The following is a 22799-nucleotide window of genomic DNA, read 5'->3' as shown; positions in this document are numbered from 1 at the left end:
GTGTAGTGTGGGGAAATTGGAAACCCAGAGATAACTGCAGACCTGTATGTGGTGTATATTTCTTGTGGGGGGCAACAGGCCATTTCTGTTGTCGGGTTTAATGGTGTTGTACATCTCGGTAAGTCTCAAAGTGATTGGAAACCCAACCTCATTAACATGTTTGCTGAATCCATAAAGTGCTGCAGTTTATCATAGCAAGGGGAAATACAATGTAAAAGTCTTCTGGCCTTAAATTTAAGCTGTAAACCAATGCACAAATCCAATTCAGTTAATTCTGTGTTAATTTCTCTGAATGATTCCTCTTTGTGCCCCTGTCCCTGCTAGCATAGAGATGGCTGCTGAAACTCTTCTTATTTTTTGAGTGTTGCAAGAAATATTCAAGTTGATTAAAAATGGATGAGGCTGAAGGGGGCTGAGCCTCACTGGTGACCTGCATCCTGCTGCCAGCTCTGGGGGGAAGAACGCCCTTCAGAACAGAGGGCTGAACTGCGTTGCTTAAGGTAACTTGAGCACTAGTTAGAGCCTGGTGGATTCCCTGCAAATCCTAGTGAACACCAAAATCCGTGTAGGTGGCATATATTTGAATGTAGTGGAACAATATGCACTCTCCTACGTCGGCTTAATTTGGGGGAAAAAATTATGGCACTTTTGTAACTCAAATGTTGATGGGTTGCAGAACTGGGAATGGAAATCTACTGGAATTCCTTAGGATGCACAATAGCAGTGCAATTTTGCTGTAATAGGTTGCTATGAAGCTAGCTTGTCAGCTTGATGCATTCACGCAATTCTGGCTAGATAAAGCCTAACAACATAGATGAAGTGCAATGAAAAATAGGGTGCCACAGTCTCATTTGGGTTCCAGCTGGTGATCTCCAGCTCATGTCTGATCTGTGTTATATCTGTACTGAAACAGGGTTGGTAATGATTTGTTTAAATTTGCACAGCGACAGGAGCTTGAGTCTGGAAGAGAATTACCCAGAGCCCTGTCCAGCTCCGTACCAGCAGCTGCTGCACAGGGACATCAACTGGCCGAGTGTGTATTACACCATGCCCAACAGGCTTCAGTTCCTGCTGTGGTGTCGTTTGCTTTTGATTGCTCATTACAGATATGAGATGATGTTTTGCTTTCTTGCCTTTTCCATCTATTAAAGGAACACTTTTATTTTTTTCAAGAAACGTTTTTTTCCCCCCAATCTCTGTATCTAGACTACTGTTAAAAGCAGCACTGTGACACTTGTGAAGGCTCCTGAGAGCTGCGTTTTCTCCTTTAAAAAAAGCATTGTAGAAATCTACTTTCAGATGGCATCATTCTGAGCTTGTGACTCCTGCCTTGTTTTGAACTTGCGTATTTTCTTTAACTTTTATGTTTCTTCCATGTAGCTCCCCAAAGGAATTTTGAAATTGCCTTCAAGATGTTTGACCTGAACGGCGATGGTGAAGTGGACATGGAAGAGTTTGAGCAGGTGAGTTGGATGGCGGGTTGACTCAGTGCTGCTATGTCTTAATTGTACCAGCAGCACTTCTCCAGGATGTTATTGTGATTTATATTTTGTGGTTACTGCTACCTTACATCTTTTCCTCCTGTGCTCTGCTTTTGTGACTTGATTTCTGCTCTTTTTTTATTAAAAAAAGATATAATTTTTCATTGAGCCAGAATAACTTTAAACTTGTTTCCAACGATTTTGTCCCAAAGGTATCATTGCAAAGTGTCACTTGTAAAGTGTCTGCTGCTCATGTTAGAGGATTTTGATTTTACTTTCTCCTGTGGCTTTTACTGAATTTATTACTTTTGTCTTCACATAATAGCAAGAACTAATCTGCTTCTAAGAGGAATTTGCCAGTTCATTTCAATGTAAACATAAAAATATTTATTGAGGGGGTGTTTCCATTAGTTTTCCTTTGCTTCCTGCAAAGTTTCATTAGCAGAGAGTTTGCAGGCTGACTTTTTGAAGAGCTTAGCCTGTGTGTATGATGCAAATGGTACCTTCATATATGGTGTGACTTGTGATACTGCAGCAGCAAGAACAGATTGAAGTGAAGACCTGGGCGGTCAGTGGGGAAACAGTCTGACCTCTCCAGCTGTAGCAGGACTCAGCTTTTCCCTCACCAAGATTTGGAATGTTGCATCACTGTCTGTTATCTCATCTGGCAGATATCCATGGGGCCTCAGACACTGTCTCTTATTCCACATTTCTTGGGGCTGAGTGTTCAGTGGGCAACTGGAAGATGTTGCATTTAAGCAAAGGAGGAGACTCTATGGTCAGAAAAAATAACCTGCCTTTACTTTTACTTATTTACTTACAAATTCTTACTCACAGGGTTGGTTGAATGAGTGGTTAACTACAGACAAGTCTGTGAGAGGTCGTGGTTAGCTGTAAATGGAAAGAGCAAGTAGCCAAGCAGATCTGTTAAACGTACCCCATCGCTTCCAATCTTCTGCTGCCATCCTCCTTAAATTATTTCCTATGGCTGTGATATTATCAGTTTGCTCCAGAGCTGTGCAATTTATCTGATTAGTTGTGGTTTTAGGTGCAAGATTTGGACTGCAATAGCAGCAGTGTGCTTTATTTCCAATGTGACACATCTTGAAGGAGTGGTGTGTGACATAAATTTGGGAGTTGCCTTTGAGTGCAAATTTGAATTCACAGCACTGTCCGTGTTGTTGTGCTGTGTAGCACTGCCTTCCTAACTGATTTAGCTTAAATAGGAAATGAAGAATTTTTCATAGTCGAGAATACTGTTCTTCCTTGTATGTTTGAGAAGTAAATGAATGTAATAGTACTGCACCACAGGCATCCAGTAATATTCAACAATTCAAAAAGGTACTTTGCAGTAGTTACTAATGTTCTAAAGTGAGGTCGATGCACAGATAATTGAATTTAAGGAAGGTGGAAAATAGTTAACTGCTTGCTAAAATTGCAGCGAAGCCAAAGCATTAGCACAGGTGTCACGCTTGGCTTTTTTGTTCCGTGGGTAAAGAAAGAAGCAATGTTTCCTCAGGATGCCTATTTTGGAAGTGCTTGGAAAATGAAAGTACAAAATAGATTTAAATAATCTCCAATCATCTGGTAGAATTAAATTATCTCAAATCATCAGGAAGTTATCTGTGTGTTAAGCCATACAAAAATCCCTGGGAAGGAGAACATATTTTTGTTAAGCTTGTTACGTGCGTCACTGCATCTATATAAAGGAATAAAATTACTGTTTAGCATCAGGATGTATTGGTGAAGACTGATCTTTCCAGAGCCTTTGAGTCAAAGGATGCAGGAGCTGTTTTAGAAAGTGAGAAGAACGTGGCAATATCAAAACAAGGAGAAGTGTCTGAGAACACAAGCTTTTTGACTCGAGCGCTCAGTGAAATCAAATTGCTGCCATCTGCTCTGGGCAGATAACGCTGTAACCAATTTGCAGCACTTGGCAAACACAAGGTAAACACATCGCTTCGGTGCGAGGCACGTCCTCTTTTTGTGTGTGTATAAATGCAGATGTAATCATTTATAAAATAAACACTTTTTTCTTCACTCCTTGTGGTAAGGCCTCGGTAAGAGCACAAAGGATGGTGGGGTTTGAAGATCTGTGCTGTGAGCTGGGCCTGGCAGGAGCAGCTCCAAGTGCCCCATTCCTGGGGAGCGTATGCTAGAGGTAGAGCAATGCAGTTTTGGGGCAAAGGGAAGGAAGTGGTTTGGCTCAGTGTCCTGCCTTCCTGTTGACTATGGGCATGGATTTCATGCTCCATTTGGAGAGAATCAAAAACAGGTCTGTCTTGTCATTAACATCTGGAAACCTGGAGTATTCGTCAAGGAAAACAGTCACTCAGTAATGCAGCTGATGTGTGAGTTAGAGGCTCCAGTGCCTAACAGGAAGGTATTAATTTCTTGTGCCTCAAGGAACAGCCACAGGTCGTCTTTGTGTTGATGCGTATGCTCAGTGTGAGCACTGAATTGCTTGCTGCCTGCATCACTGTCATTTTTACCTTTTCATCCTCTGGTATATAAACCAGAAATTGGTGGGCTGCACTTCTATTTTTAATTAAAATGTTGGATGAAAAGTATTTAACATGCAGGCAGCGTTACTTTGAGTTTCTCTTCAAATCATTGCTTTTAACTGTTTTCATTGATTGTTTTTATTATTTTTTCCTCTTGCGTGGTACAAAAGATGAAACAGATCAAACACTTGGGCTGAAATGTGTTTAAAAAACAAAAAACACAGCAGTGAAGTGTCTGTGCAGAACTGCGATCGATGAGGTGCGGGGGAGGACAGTGCTGGCTGGGCTGGAGAATGTACGGCGGGTGCCTGCGCTTCTGGCTATCAGAATTACCCAAAATAGGGACCAGGCCAATTGTTCTGGCTCCGGTGCCCACAGATGGATGTTTAGACTGTCTGGTATTTGCTATGGATGGGAGGGAAAGAGGGGCACGGGTCTGGCTGCAACTGTGAGATGCTGTCTGAATCACACTCAGAAGGTGCGCTGTCACTCAGCCTGCAGTGTGGTGAGCGTTTGCTTTGCAGAAGGGGCAGGTTTCCCTGCTGGTCATAAACTGCATTGCTTCAGACAGTTTTTAAATATTTGCCTGGAATGTGCGTGCAGAGCTCACAGTTGAAGTGGAGCACAAAGCAAAAGGAGGAGCTGCTATTTACGTACCAGAGCAGCATTACAAACCAGAGGGCACCTCTTTCCTCACATCACAGTGCATACTCAAACAAACAAACAAAACAAACAAACAAAAAAACCACCCTTGTTTCTTTGTTTTGACCTGTGACTTCAGATGTTCCTTGCAGTCAGCTTGGGAAGGATACACAACATTCTCCAGAGCATCTCCTTTGGGACTGTAACAAGAAAATGTAACATCCTGTATACTGCCATAACAAGGTTTCAGCATCCTTTTGACAGCTGTAGCCCTGTGCAGCTGCTGCCTTTGCTTTTCATTCCTTCCAACATGTGCTGGTAGGACGAGGCTGAGGACAAAGTCATGGGTCTTGTTGGAGCTCCAGAAAGCCCCTTGGAGCTTCTCCCTCTGCTCCCACTGGGGCTGGGCCATACAGTGGAAGAAGTTGGCTGTCACATGGAGAATAATCCTCCTTAGAATAATGAGTTCTTGAGGGCTTTTTGTTTGTTTGTTTGTTTGTTTTTGCAGCTGTCACATCCTTCAGCTTGATGTTTTGCTGTATGTTGGGGCTGGTGAACTCATCCTGGGTGTCCTTGCCCTGTGTTGTACCACCTGCTTGAGCTGTGTGGGCCTTCCAGACAGCTCAGGAGCAGGAGGATGTTTACAGTGTTGGTATATTGGTGTCCATGGCTGCTCCCATATCCTTGTCGTCTTGCTTTCTGAGTGATTTACTTAGCCTCTTGACTGCTGATCTTGACCAGGACATCTATGCTGAGTGGTTTGCTATGGCTCCCAGAACAGGGGTTTTGCAAGATATTGCTGTTACAGTGCATGATTTCACATTTGGCTGTGTTGGGGCAGATATGTCTGCTGATAACACAGATATTTTGCAGTGTGTTGCTGTGCTGGAGGCCTGTTTGGGTCGATACAATCTGAAGAACCCTTTACTCTGTGTTGGACAGGACGTCTCTGTGGCTCAGCCTGCTCTAGTGATGGAGGAGCTTAAAACTGCAGCAGAGAGCCCTTGAGCATTTAAAAAACCAACAACAACTGAACTTGTTTTGTATACAGGGGGAAGGAAACATGATGTGAGCAAAGTGGACCTCGTGCTGGCTAACCAGGATTTACAATTCCGCCTGGTGGTTTTTGTTCTAGCATGCTCCCTCTTGTTTTTTTAGGTTCAGAGCATCATTCGCTCCCAAACCAGCATGGGCATGCGCCACAGAGACCGGTCCACGACTGGGAACACCCTGAAGACTGGCTTCAACTCAGCACTGACAACATACTTCTTTGGGGCAGATCTGAAGGGGAAGCTGACAATCTCCCACTTCCTTGACTTCCAGCGCAAACTGCAGCACGATATTCTGAAGCTGGAGGTAAGGCTACCTTACCAAGGCAGGTTTGTCTCATTCCTGAGCAAACTGTGCCCTGAAGGAGCGGGGGTTGTAGTCTTCCCAAAGCTCTTCATCTGTGCTCATTCCTTCTTTGCTTCACTACTCTGAACGTTTCTGCTGCGTAAGCATTCAAGCCTTCTTTGAATCTTCTAAATACATGTTCTCTGCTAGGTGACCTCTGTTATAGTGTACATTAACCCAGGATTGAATAAGAAATGTCTGTCTGTTCTGAATCTTCTGTCATTCAATGTGTCCTGAATGCATCCTTATTTTTCCATTACTATGAGTTAACAGCATCTCCCAGACTCCTCCTGGTCACATAACTTGACTTCAAGTATCAACCTTCAACATTTGGTTCTTTTAAGTAATGTGAATACAGGAACAGCATTAAGTAATGTGAATACAGGAACAGCAACAGCAGATTTCTTGGTGTCTGTCTCTGTTCCCAAGTGGAACTGATTCATTTAATGCATTGTCTTTCACTGGAAAAAGCCTGAAGGTTTGAGTTGCCTTGAGCAAAGCCAGGTTCTTCTTTGAATCACAAGTGAGGATTTTGTGCTCAGGAAGATCCTCTCACAACCATGTTAAGGTAGTGTTCAGAGATTGCTGGTGTTTCTGTCTGATGCACAAATGTCCACGTGCTCAGGCTGTGTGATTCAGCTAGCACAGCTTTTTAATAGGCTGCTATCAAATCGTTCTCTGTGAACTGAGCCTGAATTGATTCCCCCTTTTATTTCAGTTTTACAAATGTAAGGAACTGACTCAAGGACTAAAGCCTTGAAGAGGGCAATTGTCCAGCTAGTTGGACATTTAACTTCATTTAAATGTTCATTAAAGCTGGCGGCAGGGCTGTGCATTCATAGGGGGAATAGAGTGGTGGTGGAAAAATGTTCTCAGTGGACTGGAAAGTGTTGATTCTTCAGTTCCTCTACAAACTGAAAATCAATGAAATAATTTTTAAGGTTAAACCAAAGATAAAACTTGAAGGGAAGAGGTCTAGAAATCTCTCTGTCCTTGCTTGCTATTCTGGTCTGGTTTCCCACTGCCACTTTCTCTCCAGTGTTTGGCAGTGATCAGGCACTGAACTATTTTCTCTAACCCAGTGCTGGAGTTGAGTTGTTCGTCTGTGGGTTCTCACGTTGCTCATTAAGAGGCAATAGGAATTTTTTTTTAGCTTCTTCATACTTGTTCTTTTCCTCCTGCAACAGTGAAGTACTGATTTAGTTCTCAGTGTTGTCAGTCAGTTGTGCATCTTTCTGATGAATGTTAGATGCCTTTCTAACAAGTTAACTGTGCACAGCACAAGGTACTGATGTCTAGGTATGTTAATGAGTATGCAGCCTTGAACACAGTCCATGCTGTGTGATTTCTATGATTTTTATGATCTATGCTTTTTATGATTTCAGCTGAAAATTTGACCTGTGCAGTGCTGATTTTGTTCTGCCAGACCTGTGGGGTTTTTTTTCCTGAATTCAGGATATTAAAGCATCTGATTTTTCTGTTTGTCATTCTCACTGATTTAGGCAATGCAGACCTATTTCTGTCCTCAGCGTTACATAACGTGGCCTCTCCTCCAATGCTTTTATCTTCTCTGACATTATCTCAAACCTTCTCTCCTTGTTTCACGTTTGATGGTTTTATTCACGGTGAAGGGCTTTCCACGCAATGCCTAGTGGGTTCACGTCGTTCCTTTTCTAAGGAGTGCTCTAATGAACACAGCCTCTTAAAATGTGATAAGACAGATCCAGGCATATCTGCAGTTAATATACAAGAGGGTCAGTTTCTTCTTCTGGCTGTGGAGGTAGAATGGTTTCTGACCACCTGAACCCATTTTCTTCTTACTGGTTTTGTTGATTTTTTTTTTTTTTTTTTTTCTGCTTACCAAAATATTCATGCAGAAACTTTCTGAGGAAGATTAGGTCAGACAAAGCCCCAGACATTTCCTATTCTGTTTGGGTGAAATGCTGACAGCGTGTTTAAGTAACTGTAGTGACTTTCTTCCCTTTTGCTTATTGTTTTGATGAAAGTACATTTTCCATCACTTCATGAGAACTCAGCAATCAGCTCAGCTATGAGGGAAAAGATGAGAAATGTAACCACAGCCAGAGGGCAAAGAGAAGCTTTTAATGACTTGTTATAACTTTTTGTAGTTTGGCTGCTTCAGTGGTTTCCCTGATATCTCACTGCTTTTCCCTATTGTCTTCCAGAGCAGAAAGTGCATGCAAAGTGCTGCTGCTTCCTCCATGACAGGTATCAGTGCCAGCTCTGCCTTCTAGAACTGGTGCCTAGAGGTGTGAGCGGAGCTGGAATCCTTTCTGTGTTGCATGTTGATATGGATTAGCTAAGGCTGCATGCCTTAGACCAGGTGCCTTGGAGACCAACCCAGCAACAGGGTGGGACCCTAAACAAATATTTGGCTTTTTTTTCTTCATGTTCTGTTGTATTAGCATCTTTGGAAGAGCTCCCTTTTTTCCTATCAGTTTCACAAAGGGTGATAAGTTTGGAGTAAAAAGGCAGTTCAGGCTCTGCAGCCAGTATGTCCCATATGCAGTATTTCATCGAATCATAGAATCACCAAGGTTGGAAAAGACCTAAAAGATCATCCAGTCCAACCGTTCACCTATTCCCAATAGCTCCCACTAAACCATGTCCCTCAACACAACATCCAGCCTTTCCTTGAACACCCCCAGGGTCGGTGACTCCACCACCTCCCTGGGCAGTCCATTCCAGTGCCTGACCACCCTTTCCGAAAAGTAATACTTTTTAATGTCCAGATTTGTCTCAAGTAGTGCTGTTTTGAGTGAGTTCTGTGAGTTAGGAAGATGGATAGTTCTTGACATTTCCGCTATTTCTGCTTGATAGTATCTGTTCCAAATCTTCCAGTCTCCTTGGTCCTCTTGGACTGAGAGACCCAGCCAGCCTGTGTCTCTTCCAGCCTACATTTTTCTGGGATTCTGTAGGTAGATATAGGAAAGTGTTAGCCCTTTGCTTTCCACATCTGTGTCACCTCTCTGCTCTCTGAAATGCCACCCCAAACCTGCTAAGAGCAGTGATTCAATCTCCATACTTAGTTTTGTTATGTTTCCCCAGCTCTCTTATTGCCACCAATGAGGTACATGCCTGTGGTATCCAACCAGCTCTGGGACTGTAAGATGAAAAACAGGATTCTGAAAATACAGCTGAGGTGCCGTGTGTCACTGTTCATCTTGAAAATTCTGACTTTGTGCTGTTACGTGTGATGTGAGGTGGTCTGAGCAGCTGCTTTACCCTTTTCACTCCCTCTTCTCTGCTAAACTGATTTAAAGTGCAGTTAACTTATTTTCTCTTGGTAAATTGAGCTCCAAGGCCAAGCAGAAACAGTATGAACTCTAGCAGGCAGTGAAAGACTTGTACTCCTGTTGCAATAAAACTGCATGCATTGATTCCACAGAGACTTTTATTGGGATTTCCGGACTGATGGCGTGGTTACGTGCAACCAGCGAATGGACTTTGCTGCAGAGAGATCAGGAGCTCATTACATTTCTGAACTTTGCATTTTCCTTATTCAGTGGGCACGTGGGATGGAGGAGCTCCTCTGCTCCTCATGTCTGGGTACCAGGAGTGTTGCCAAGGCCACAAGTGACAGTGATGTAGTCAGGGCAGAGAGCAGCAGTGGTAGTTGGGCTCTTGGCTAGCAGAGCAGGAGCCGGGTGCTCTTTTTCATCTGACTCTGCCTCTGGCAGTCAAGTGAATGCTTCTCTCTAATTCATCAGACATGAGTATTACAGATTCCTCTCCTTTACATTTTTCTCATTTCATTCCCTCAACACTTGAAATTTCAAAATGCAGATCCTTTCAGAGCTGGCAGGAAGTTATTTTGATTCATGAGGATGAAGGTAAGGTACAGCCATCTTTATGTAACCTCTTTTAATTGCTCATTAAAGCGTAACAAGTTGCTGGTGGTTGGAATTAATTTTTCCCCTTGCAGGCAGTGGTTCTGTGCCAAGGCCAAAGAAATGTCAAAAGCATCTAAAAGCACTTGTTCTGCAGGGATTTTACTGCTGGTGACATGCACATTTTTAACCTTGCTGCTACGTATTCATGTAAGCTGCTTTCGGAGAGCTAAGGGAGGAAAACCATTCAAAAGATTTTTCCTTTGTGAAAGTGGCTTACCTGTCCTCTGCACCGTGTCCCCCAGTGCCACATCTGAATGTTAAGAACAGTTATTTGTTTCTGTGTGTGTTATCTAGCTCTGGAATGACTTTCCTGGACAGCCTGGTGTGCAAGGGTGGTGTCCGGAACAGCTCAAATGTGACTGTTTGGAGACCTCTGATTTTCCAACTAAAAAGTATTTAGAAACTTTTGCCATGCTTTCTCTTCTGGCATTAATTTGGTGCCCTTTCAAGCATTACAGCTTCCTCCCAGACTGTTCTTTTTTTCTGGACAGATGAGGTTGCTGGGTTTTAGGAAGATGAACAGTGCTTTTCTTCTCTGTCAGAGTTGTATATGCAACTTGACAAGATCCTGGCAGTGTGCTTCTTTAGAGCAGTAAACAGAACCAGTGCTTCAGCAGTTTGCAGATAAATAATGCATTACAGCCTGTCCAATAAAGCTTTGAGCAAATACTATTTTAAAGAGTCAGAGATTGTGAATCTGAATATTACCCCACAAATCATTATTTCCCAGATCCCTTTGGCTCCTTATTACACACAGTTTGCTGCCTTTCTAAACAGGTCACCTTTCTCAAGTATTCTTAAAACTGACAGAATTAGCATTATTTCTGTTATTGATGCTTGTCTAACCAACATTAAAAGTTCAAAAATTATCCTCTGTTCTCTTCTCTCCACCCAAAAGCCCTTGTAGATTTTTTCTTGCTATCTCAATGGGTAATAAGAAGCATGTGTACATTTCTTTCTTAGGTGCTTGCTTTGAGATTTTAGGGACTCTATGCACTGTTTGTTTTTCTAGAAGAAGCCTTCCTAGCAATTTAACAGCTTGCTAAAATGCAGCTGGATAGGAACATGTGTAAGAGGATAGGCGTTACGCTGCTGGGCTGCCTGGCTGCAGTTTGTTCACCTTTCAGAGATATCTGCATCAAAGTGTAGAAGGTTTAGGAGAGTTCTGAGAAGTAAGAAAAAAACAATAACTTGAAAATGCTGACTCCTGCACTGCACAGATGCTGTGCTTTGTGCTTAATCTCCCTGTTAAAGCTGTGCGATGTGACCACGTTTCATAATCGTCCCTGGTTTACAGACCAGCGCAGTCATGCAGCAGCTCTCAGCAAACCCGTGTGGCTCAGGATGCTGTAATTATATTGTCACAGGGTAAGGCAGTGCAATAGAGATGTTCAAGTCCCACCACGAACTGAGTGTCTGGGGCTGCTGGAAGCATTGCTGAGAAAAGTAATACCAAGCAGAAGACTCCTGTGCCTGTTGGAGCTGGGAGTTCAAAGCCCTGTGGTGTTTTCCAAAACTAAAAACTATCAGGAATTCACTATCTATACCATTTTTCAGCTCTGATTTCCACAAGCATGGCCTCTAAGTAGATTTGAGGGGTGCTGTGTTTGCTTGAGAGCTGTTCTGCAGCCAGCACTATTTTAATTTCCATGGATGTGCAGAATTCTCTGCCCAAGGTGGTGATGCGTGGGACACTCCTGGCTGTTTGACATGAGGGGGTCTCTGGCAGCAAACCAGGACTCAGTTTGTGCTTTGGCATCGGGCTGTGGCCACGTTGAGGCTGCAGAAGATGGTCTGTGCAGCTGAAGAGAGAGGAGACTTCTTTGTAAACCACATTTTATGTTGCAGTATGTGAAGGCTGATTTTGTTAAAGAAATGTGGGGGCTCTGTTTTTCATGGAATTCTGGAAAACTGACATTGCCTTGGAGTTTTATAATGAAGGCAAAGGCTAAGAAATAATACAGTTTCTGTTGTTAGTAATTTCTTGGTTGCCTGCTGCTCACTTGGTTCTCTGTGAGGCCTCCTGCTTCCACGGGAGCATACTGCAAATGATGGCAGGTAGTGGTAACACAGAAATAAAGAGAAGCCAGTGCAAAGTGTGCATGTACTTCCTTTGAGTTACAGCACTGAGTAGAATCAGCCTTGGCTCACGTTGACTCAAGCTATGCACTGCTTTCAGGAGTCTGTTTTTATTTTTGTTTTTAATTTAGTGGGTCTTTATGGGCTTGAATTTGGTGTGCAAACAGCTTGGGAGGTGTTGAAGAAAGTCAGAGCTATGTTTTCATCAGCACATCTGAGGTTCTTGCTGATTTGGGTGATGTGTATTTGGCTTTGGTTTAAAAACCAAATGGCAACATTCCCTGAACTTTGTCTGCAGGTGGTGCTCAGCTGTCCCTGGCTGTCCTGGCTTTCCAGCACTCCCCTCAGGCAGTGCAGACATGGTGCTGCTTTGCACACTTAGGTCTGGTGGCCAGATCACTGCTTCTTGCTTTGAAGCAATTCCTGGCACTCATAGTTGCTCAGGAGCCAGGGTTTCAGCACTAGGATTTTAGGTGTTCTCGGAGTAAGATTTAAAAAGGCACCAATAATATAATCTTGAAGTTTTCTTTCCAAATCACTGCAGTGTTGTGGCTGAAAGCAGTATTGAAGCAGGGCAGGAAGCAGCAAAGCAGCCCTGCCCTGAGACCTGCAGAACCCAGAATCTGCAAGCAGCTCCTAGAGATGTGATGCTGCTGTGCCTTAAGCTCTTAGCTTCATACTCACTCCTGCTTTTCCCCATTCTTCGTCAGAACTGAGAACTCCTCATTTGTGAGACAGATGGCTTGAGTTCTGGTGGCATTGGCCATGTCCACTTCCTGTGTACGGGAGGACCCAGAGCAGGTCCTGCTGCCTACACCAGCTGGCTTGTAGCCTTGGAGCTGCCTCATTACCCAGCCATGAGTGCTGCAGCTGGTGGCAGCAGGAGGAGGATGAGAGGAAATTAACTTCTGTGTACAAGAAGTCCCAGCATTTTCCTGAACAAAGATGCTTTTTATGGTGTTGTCTCTGAAGTGGCTCAGGCTGGGTGCTTTTCAGGGGCTGGCAGTTGATTTCCCCTGGGAGCAGGTAGAGTGGGATAGTCAAAACAAGCAGTGAAGTCTGGGAGCAGAGTGATTACAGGTCTGTCATTCTGTGGTGAATTCTTGCATTGCCTTTCAGTGAGGAGTTCTGCAATTAAGGGGATGCGGAAGCAGAGAAAACAATCTCTTTTTATTTGCCTTCTGCTTTCCTCACTTGATGAAGTGTTTCTTGCATGCATCGAAGCAAAAGAGGGTAGTCTGAGTTATTCAGACTGAAAGCTATGTTTAACATTAATGATTAGAGATATAAGAAGCTTCTCTTAGAGAAACACGGAGGTGTTTTTCACGCCTAATTTTTTGGTGTAGGGGGGAAAAAAGGGTATTTTAAATGCAGTTTTTCAGCTTATAGGTAGTCTCTTTAATGGCTGGTATGGACATGGGCTGACTGCATGGATCAGGCTGCTCCAGATTGGCACTGGGACATCTGCTCCGGTGACTTCTGGCTGTACCCATTTCTTCTGCCTTTCTCCTCTTTGGGGAGCACATTCAACTGTCCTGCATATTCCACCGCCTTCTAATGACTACCAATATTGCCTAATATATTTTAGGCTAATTTCCACAGCACCTCAGGTGACACTGGAGAGTACTGTACCTCTAAGTCTTGCAGCCTTACTGTTGTGCACATGCAGAATCCACTGCTGGCACCAAGTGGTGGTGGCTGGAAGCTGTCCAGCAGCACTGGGCTCTCCAAGAGCTTGTCCAACGAATAACTGAGGGTGCCTTCGCTGTGCCTGCTGCCTGCCAGAGTGAGCCAGTGGCTCTGAAGTCTCGATTTATAACTGGAAATATGCTGTTAATCATGTAGGAGAAGACACATGCCTGCATCCTGGCATGTAGCTGGAAGGGGCCGCTGCAGCCGAGTGTGTGTTTTTTAGATGCTGAAAACAAGATTCTCACAAATCATTTGAAGCTAAGCTTTGTGCGTTTGATGAAGAAACACCCCTGGCAGCATATCAGGAAAAAAAAAAATTACGATCTCAGGAAATGTGTTTTGTTGGTGACTTCTAGGAGCATGGAGCTTTGATCCAGGAATGCTGGCACCTGTGAAGCCTAGAGGTGGAAATGGGGATCTCGGCAGCCCCTGTTGCACTCATCCTCTGTTTTTCTGCAAAGCATCAAGGCTTATTTTAAAACCAATTTTTGTGTATTTGCTTAAACTTCCTTTTTTCTTCTCACTGAAATTTTTGTCTTCTGTACACAATGTTCTCTGCTCATTCCTCCCACAATTAACTTAAATGTATCTGACACCAGCTGGAGGCAAGTTTTGAACTTCCCTCACCCTTTGCTATGTTGCTGCTTGGTGAAAGGGTGGGGGTTTGGTTTGTGTTTTTTTTTTTTTTTTTTTGAGCTCAGTTGTGATTGTACTTGAGACTGTAACCCAGCAGACAGCAGCTGCTCTGTAACACTGGTGTTTGTCACTCCCCTCCTTGGCTGTCCCTGCAATGCATGCCACTGTGTGAGCGCACATAGTACCTGGCTGCCAACTATTGACTGGAGGCATCTGTGTTTTGGTTAAATGTTTCTGTTTCCCCACCTGGGAGCCACACTGTCACCTCTCAATGCAGAGCTAGATACAGTGCTGCTGCTCCTCTGGAAGCTGAATCAAGACTTTCCTGAGAAATGCACCTCTTCAGAGTCAATTCGAGATCACGGGCAGAGCTGCTGCCTTTCATCCCCCACTCCCACCTTTATCTCAGCTGGGTGCCTTGCTGGCTTTGTGCTAGCTGTGTAATTAAGCACATAAAAGCGATTGAGGCAGGAATGGTTAACACAGCCATGTTATGTCAAATTAGTGTTACTCTTGAGATAAATGAGTTGTTCCATGAGAGTTCAAAAATTAATTCTGTTGTTCAATGTCATCGTCGGGCTTGTAATCAGTTGTACATTTTCCCGTATATTTTATGGAAAGCAAATAGGGGATTCTGAATGCTGAGATGCATGAAACTGGAGTCTTTTGAGCAAGTGGGAAGAAGCTGCTGCAACACAGTTATTCAGGTGTTTGTCGAAGCTGGAAGGCCATGCAAAGTGCACCTCAGTATTTTTTCTTGTCTCGCTCCTTTGGAGACCTGTGGGCACAAGCTTAGTTTCAGGTTAAAATAATCATCCTGCTTTTTTCAAGTTCAGTTCTACAAATAGCTTCCAATAAGATGAAACTTATAACTGAAATAAGATGGGAGGACTAGGTGTGAAAATTTCTCAAGAAGTTGCCTGTGCAAAGAAGTATTGATTCTGATGGAAACAGTCCTGGAGAAGCAACTAATCAACTGTGCGGGGATTTCTTCTCTAAGCATGTCTGCTATGATGTTCATTTGGTGTTACTATACTTTTTTTTTTTTTTTTTTTACACCCTTGTTTTTTGTCATCTTTTTTCCCTGCAGTTTGAGCGGCACGACCCAGTGGATGGGCGGATCACAGAGCGGCAGTTTGGCAGCATGCTGCTGGCCTACAGCGGGGTGCAGTCCAAGAAGCTCACTGTCATGCTGAAGCAGCTCAAGAAACGCTTCCAAGATGGGGAGGTCAGTCAAATTTGAGAATCTGAGGGGGCAGAGGAGCAGGCAACCATCTCGCACCCTGCTGAGAGATGAGCTGCTGAGTGGGGTTCTGTGGGTACCCTTATAGGGGAAAATGCACTGATGGCCTCTTCCACTGATTTGTCTGAACTGTGCATGGCTGAGTGATGCTTTGTGGCAGAGATGAATGTAAGCCCTGAAGATTTCATGCCCTTGTGAAGGGCTGAGGACAGGAAATGACTTTCCTAAGCAATTGGTTGACATGCAAAGCTCTATCCTTCTGTAACGAGCCATCCCTGTCATCCAGAGAAAAGCAGTCTGGAGAGGCATGCTGACTTTGCAGATGATGAATTCTCCCCAGGAGCAGTGAGATGCAGGAAGTGGGAGTGCAGTAATCGTGTCCTGATCAGGGTGTAGGCTTCTCTCTACTGACAGTTTACAAAGCTTATGTTTAGGAAGCAGCACTCTGGATCTGAAGCCAGAATAAATGCTGAAGATGTGCACATAATTACTGGCTTGACCTTGGTTTAATTAACTGCTCTGGTTGGGCAGTTTATTATTTAGTTATGAACTTATGTGAAAAATGATTTGAATTACTTATGCTTTAGAGAGGAATAAGGCTGCACATTCTGCACCAGTTAATCTAGTAAGAGACCTTGGAATAAAATATGCATACTTAAAAGGACATGTTTCATCAGATAAAATAAGTATGGTATGCTGCAATACTTCAGTATCAGAATTTCATGTCTACTTCAGTAAAGGTGGATTTTTTTTTTGAACTAGGTTATAAACATACAACTAACCAAAATGAGAATGGATGGAAGTCCTTTGCACATTGGGTTGGCCTGACTCTTAATACAACTTGCTCACAAAATCAGATCTGATGTTTATTTCTAGGAAGTTCTAGATGCAGAATGTGTTGTAGGGCAACAGAAAAGGACAGACTCCAGCCAACACTGTCTTATGTGGGGGGCTGTAAATAAAACTGTCCTGAACTCCTGCAATGTTCAGGAATCCTCAGTCCATACGACGCTGCATCAATGACTTTTTCTCCTGTCTTTTCTGCTGGTGTTGGGACTACAAAGGAGAGTTTGGGCACACTGAAGCAGCAAGGCAAAAACACCAGTAGGTGTCTGTTGATATACCCTGAGAGCAAGCTCTTGTCAGCGTTAGGTTATTGGGACTTTTCCCACTGACAGTGCTGCAGCCAGGTGAAACCTCTGATTTAGCCGGGAACCCTTCTGTATACAGCTGTGAATGTGGAAGGTGTGAACCAGGACTTTCAGCCACAAATGAGTTTTCTCATCTCAAAAATTAACGTTCACTGAAGACATAATCTTCATAATCAAAACTCTTGATGTTATACTGGTCAGAAATAGCAAGCCTGCAGCATCCATGAACCTCAGCATAGCTCATGTATTATTCCACCCCAGGTGGTGCTCCTTGGGAGCATTCCTTTGGGAGCCGAGCAAGCAATGTCAAGTGAGTTTTCATCTCTCCCGACACAGCGCAGAGGCTCAGCACATTTGGGCATCCCTGAAGTGCCTCACTCAACTGGAACTTCATCAGCAATCCAGTTCAGAAACATGTCATCTGTTGTAACTCTTAGGGAGGTCTGAGTTCGGGTGCTTTTGGGATACGTTGTTTGTCACAGTAAACAATGCCTAAAAGTAGGAAGAAATTGCCTGTCAATACATGAAAATCTCACTTCCTAAGCTGTTGGTCGCTAGCTTTAATAAGACTATCAGTGTTTCCGAGGGTGCAGTTTTGAGTCCATTTATTGGATTTTTGAGTGAGACACTGTGGGTTTTACTCCTCTAGTACTTCTGCTCCCCTTGAGTTTTAACAGGAATTATTTGATTTCTTGGGGACAAATACTTTGTGACTGAGTGGCTCTGATGTCTGCGGAATAGAAAATATCCGCTCAATTGTTACACTCTCAAACTGCTGATTCTCTGCTGTGATTGTATATGTATGTGGCACAGTAGCCAGGTGTATGAGAAATGAGTCAGAGGGAGTTATTCTTGGAAGGCTTCTTACAGCAGATGTTCCTTTCCTTCCATGTGTCAATCAGAAACCTGACATCTGTGACAGAGAAAGAACTTTTGTTTTCATCTTATTCCTCATCCCGAAGGCAGCCAGATTGCGTTTCTATTTGTAGGTAACAGACAGATTCTGAGCAAGTCTCTATTCATTCCAGTAACTTCTAAGGGGAAGAAAGAAATGTTTTCAAGAAACAGAATTGCTAGAAATCCTATAATTCTTTAGGCTGGGGGAGATGAAGCAACCAAATCCTAAAATGAGACAGCCCCTCTATTAACAAGATACACATTGATTTAGGGAGAAGTAAAGAATGCAAGGAGTGGCAGCTTCTTTACACAGGAGCAGATAAACCTTCTAATCACCAGCATGCTCAAAGCCTGTGCTTGTACAAGACAAATGCAGCACAACATTTGCCTGTTTTGGCAGGCCTTAGCTCACAGACAATCCAGCCTGGTGCCTGACATCGTTTTGTCTTCTGTACAAGAGAACCTCTTCCTGAAAGTATTTGTTCTTCTCCTGGGGTGTTGCAGAGAATCGTATGCTTTGCTGGTTTGTGTGCAGCATTTTGTATCTGTGTACTCATGTGCTTTTATTGGATCACACAGATGCAGCTGTCAGTGTTTTTATGTCACTTAAATTTTCCTATCCTGTTAAGAAATAAGACTGCCATAGCTAGAATCACATTAATTGCCTTTTGAGCTTCCAAACTAATTTATTCAGGGATGTGCTTGCAGAGTTGCCCCTGTAAATGAGTGTGGCATTAAGCTCTTCACTGGGAACAGCGGGAGCTCAGTGCTGGCAGTGCTTCTGCAACTGAGACATCTGCAGAGCCAGCAGCTGCTATGTCGTGCTTTGCTTTGCTCCTTGCCTGTGGAGAAGGAATGGAGCTGGTGCTCTCCCATGCCTCTCTTTGGGTCCCAGCCCTCAAAGAGATGCTGAAGCCACTCAGCCATTTCACCATTTGTCCTGCAATTGTTTCCCGTCACCAGACAGCTTCTTGGTCACAGCGGCTTGATGTGAATGTTCTGAGGGAAGTTTTTCTCCAGATCCCTTCATTTTATGCTTTAAAACTCATGTTAAAGCATTATCCATGTGGTTTATTAACCTGCTGCAATCTCACCAAAAGCAGCAGGAGCAGTGACTTGTTCCTTTCCAAGTGGGAATATAACTTGGGGCAGCGTGGTGTGGGGAGGAGATGGCAGGAGCTGGACCATAACTATGTTGCAAGCTTTTAACCCAGCATTACCTTGGAAATGCAATTGAACTCAAGTGCTTTCTGATTAAATCGCTACATGTTGTCTACTACAATTATCCATTCTGGGCATAGTGACCCTGTCAGCCCCCAGATCATTGCAGCTGTGGCTTTAGGTGAACCTTTACCCCCCCTTCTAACATCGTTGCTCTGTGTTCCTGTCATTGAGCATGGTGTATTTTCTTATGTAGTTGATTGCCTGCTCTCACTTCTATTCTTGAAAAATCCCACTATGCTCCGCATACCTGAACTCCTCTGTATGTTCACTGGAGCTGCTGCTTTATGTAAAATTGTTTATGATCCACTCCCTTGAATTTTACTCACGCTGCTGCTTTCTTCCTAGTAAAGGACTTGTGTTGTCTAGAGTATTTGCAAGAAAGCCATTTGGTTTATGTGTCCTCTAACCACCAGGAAACCAAGCTGGCTATTCAGAAGCTGTTGATCCAGGTCATCTTCTGTATGTGCTTCAGGGCTGTTGGCTGCCTGGGGCTGTGCAGTGTAGTTTTGTGTTGAGATTTCATTTTCTTAGTCTGACAGCAGAGCAAGGGAAAGAATGGGTGAAGGACTTGCACTGCATGCTATTTCCTTACGAGCAGAAGGAATGAAAATTCAGGTGGATGCAGCAGAAAGCAGATATATGTGGAAATGGCCCTGAGGAACAAAAGAGAGAACCTTTGGCAGGTTTGTGTCTGGTCCTTTAGCAGAGATGTGAGTGACTTATGGAGAGCTGAGCAGTGCTGACAGACACAGTGACAGGGCAGATAAATCCCCATATTCGGCTGCTGGCTGATAGTGATCATTCATTGCTGTCAGCTTGTCAGCACAGTTCTGCAGCTCTAAAGTTTTAGAGAATTGGGAAGGTGTCGTTGTTGCTGCCAGACTCAGTGACAGAATTAATTAGTTCTTCAATTCTGTAATACCAGCTGGATTTTTGCTGTGGAGATTCAGTGTGTGTCCCATGAAAGCCTGGGTTAGTAGGACATTTCCACGTGTCATTAGTTTTGCTTTCCAGCAACGACAAGGACCACAAGATTGTATGTAAGCAGGTAATTTTCTGTGCTGCTGGCTGAAACAACAGCAACCACCACAGGCTGCTGAACAAGGGGCTGCTTGGCATGAAGATAAACACTTCTTGGTCTCAATGCTGGCCAGGAAAATGCTGTGCTGGGACTCTGGTTACAGTGGTTGTTGGGGTACATCGTGGCCACTGTCACAGCCATGGGATGTCATACAGTCAGTAAGTCAGAGTACGATGTCTTCTGCTGGCCTGAAGGCGGCTGTGCAGATCCTAGCTCCCACAGGATTTCTGAATTGTTAGTGCTCTTCTCAGTCACAAACACCCAGCAGGGAGGTGCTGAGATGGGTTGGTGTCTGAATTGCCAGGATCTGTTCTCTTCTAGCTTTGCTGTATAAAGCTTTTGTGCAACCTTCCGCAAAAGCACCTGATGTTTTCTTTTGCTGGAGCAGCATATTTGATTCTGCCATATGCTGCTGTTAGCATACATCTTGAGAAGCAGAGCAGGTACACATCTGAAGAAAGTCCCCTGTGCAGTGAGTAGGGTTTTTTTTTTTTTTTTTAGGTCTGTTGTTCATGTCTGCACTTTGAAACCTCATGCTTTGTGGTTTGGATTCATGAATCCAGTGTTGATAAACCCTGCTGCTGCAGTTGGTGCACATGGTTTGCAGCATGCATCAGCCATGCACAGTCATTACTCAGTTACATGGAGAACAGGAACAAGCTGAAATACTTCTGAATAGTCTACAATTTTTCTGCAGTTCTTTTTACAGTTCTGGAGTGTCTGTAGGAGAAGATATTAAAAAAAGAAAAGCTTTATATTTAAAAAAAAAAAAAATCACTTCCCTGATAGGAAATTGTTGGGAGCAGCTTGAACAGGGTGACAGCAAACTGTAGAAGTTTATATTTGGCAGCACCAGCTGCAATGTGTACACTCTCATCTGGACTCTGAAGCCGTGCCATGTTGTGCGGTTGTGGTTTCAGTGTCTTGGTGCATCTATCTCTCTGGGTAGGTGTGGCAGGAGGGGCTGAGTCAGAACTCCTGTGACAGGCTGATTGATCAGTGCAGGGAAGGAGGCTGGGTGGCTGTCCCTGCTGTGGTGGAGCACTAGCTCAGGTGATTTGGAGGCTGCAGCTCTCAGCGCAGCCCTGCTCGAAGGGTCACTGCAGTTGAGCTGTGTTTTGCAGCCAAATGGATCTAGGAGCTGAGCTTCCCACCAGCTGTTCTGCTTGTGTGCTGTACAGGTAGGTAGGGCAAACAGACCTTCAGCATCCTGTATCCAAGCTAGTTTAGGCACATCTCGTGCATGAACCTACCTGTAGTGGTGTCTCAAACCTCTTGCTGTTGCGTCGCACTCTGCCTTTCCTGTCACTTAAGACCCTCTTTTTCCATTGTAGGGGCTGACATTTGAGGAGGTGGAGAACTTCTTCACTTTTCTGAAGAATATAAATGACGTGGACACAGCGTTGAGCTTTTACCATATGGCTGGAGCTTCACTTGATAAAGGTATTAAAGCTTGTGAGGCACGCAGACGCTGTGAGCATGAGGCAGTGCGGCTTGCACCGTGTGGTTGGGCTTAGAGCTGGCCAGCGAGCCCTGTCTGATGGATTAAATGTGTCACAAAACAGCAGCTCTTCCCTGTGATGAGAGGTTTAACTTACTGCAGCGCGTGGATAAAAAGGGATTTGGGGTTTTGTACTTCTTCCATTTTAGATAGAGTGGAAAAAAATGCTGAAATGTATAGCCTGAATAGATCAGTAAGCTGTGATAAAGCTCTTCAGAACTGTTCAGGACAGATGTATACAGAGGCAAAGCAAACTCCTGAATATATCACCAGCCCAAGCATCTCAAGGTTTCTTCTCCAGATCAGTCTTAGGAGGGACGTCTTTCCAACCTTTTACAAACACTTGAAAAAAGTGTTGGAAATGACAAATGGTGTTTTAAGAAGTTTTCTTGCAGGTTCTCTCCTGCAGAGGTCTTTGGGCATTAACCAGCAGTGGGGCTGGTAGTACGCACTGTACAACCCCTGGTTCCTCTTTGCTTCAAATTAAGATGCTTTGCTTAGAAAGAAGAGCCACATGCTGCATTTCTGGTCTGAAATCCAGGCACCTGAATTTGGGGCTCCACTGAGTTCCTGGGCTGAGCACTGAAGTCTCTGTCCAGAGTTTTAAGTTTTGTGGAAGCTCCTGTCTTGTAACAAGTTAAAGCAGCTACAAAATCAGATGTTTCAGAAGCAAGTAATTTATCCAGTTGTTGCAGGAATGTTAGGGTATGCATAGGTTCTTAGACAGTGGAATTGCCATAGGAGTCACATCTCTTCCTGCATGCAACAACAGCTCTCCTCATCTCAGAATTTTGAGGGAATCATCTATTGTCTTTAGGTCACTGCATCTTAAGACTTAAAGTTAAAAGGACTATGTAGTTACCGGACTTTTTCCCCTTCTAAATTGAAAGTAAAAATGAGCAAGAAGTACCTTATATGAAATATGGATGTGCTGCTGCTGTGCAGAGCCCTATCTGCAGTGTGGTGATAATAGCCTAGCAAATCCAATTTTCTCAGCATCTACAGTAAATTAGCAATTGCCCAGTCACAAAATATGTATTTGTGGAGTACTTAAGTCCACGTGCAGTTGGTAAATCAGTGTGATTACTGTTTAATTACATACAATTAATGAGCTTGTGCTGGAGCTACAGCCATTGATCGAGGTCTTTTGGCTGAAGGAAGCAGCCGTGGGAGGCTTTATGCTGCTGTGTTCTGCCAGGAGTCTTCCAGGTCTGTTGCCAGGAGTCTGCAGGGCTGGAAAGCCACAGGGAGAGGTCTGGTTGACAGTGACACTGTGCAAACTGGGGAGGAGTGGAAAAAGCCTTAAAGTGTGGGGGCTCCAGAAGCGTCAGCCACCACTCCTTTGCCATTCCCAAGTTT

At 43.9% G+C, this 22799-nt stretch overlaps 1 protein-coding gene across 2 annotated transcripts in view; it reads left to right on the top strand.

Annotated features, from left to right (window-relative positions):
• Positions 1 to 22799, top strand: part of MICU1 (mitochondrial calcium uptake 1) — a gene marked incomplete at both ends in the record, with an annotated part of 79715 nt that overhangs the window by 51593 nt on the left and 5323 nt on the right. For both annotated transcript variants that reach the window (XM_079535318.1, XM_079535317.1), the window contains 4 exons: positions 1381 to 1463; positions 5786 to 5983; positions 15434 to 15571; positions 21274 to 21382. In XM_079535318.1, the coding sequence (XP_079391444.1) occupies positions 1381 to 1463; positions 5786 to 5983; positions 15434 to 15571; positions 21274 to 21382 (528 nt within the window). The remainder of the gene's footprint in view (positions 1 to 1380; positions 1464 to 5785; positions 5984 to 15433; positions 15572 to 21273; positions 21383 to 22799) is intronic.

Source organism: Tetrao urogallus, assembly GCF_951394365.1.
Source record: "Tetrao urogallus genome assembly, chromosome: 5".
Lineage (NCBI taxonomy): Eukaryota > Metazoa > Chordata > Aves > Galliformes > Phasianidae > Tetrao > Tetrao urogallus.
This window is presented reverse-complemented; position numbering and strand designations above follow the sequence as displayed.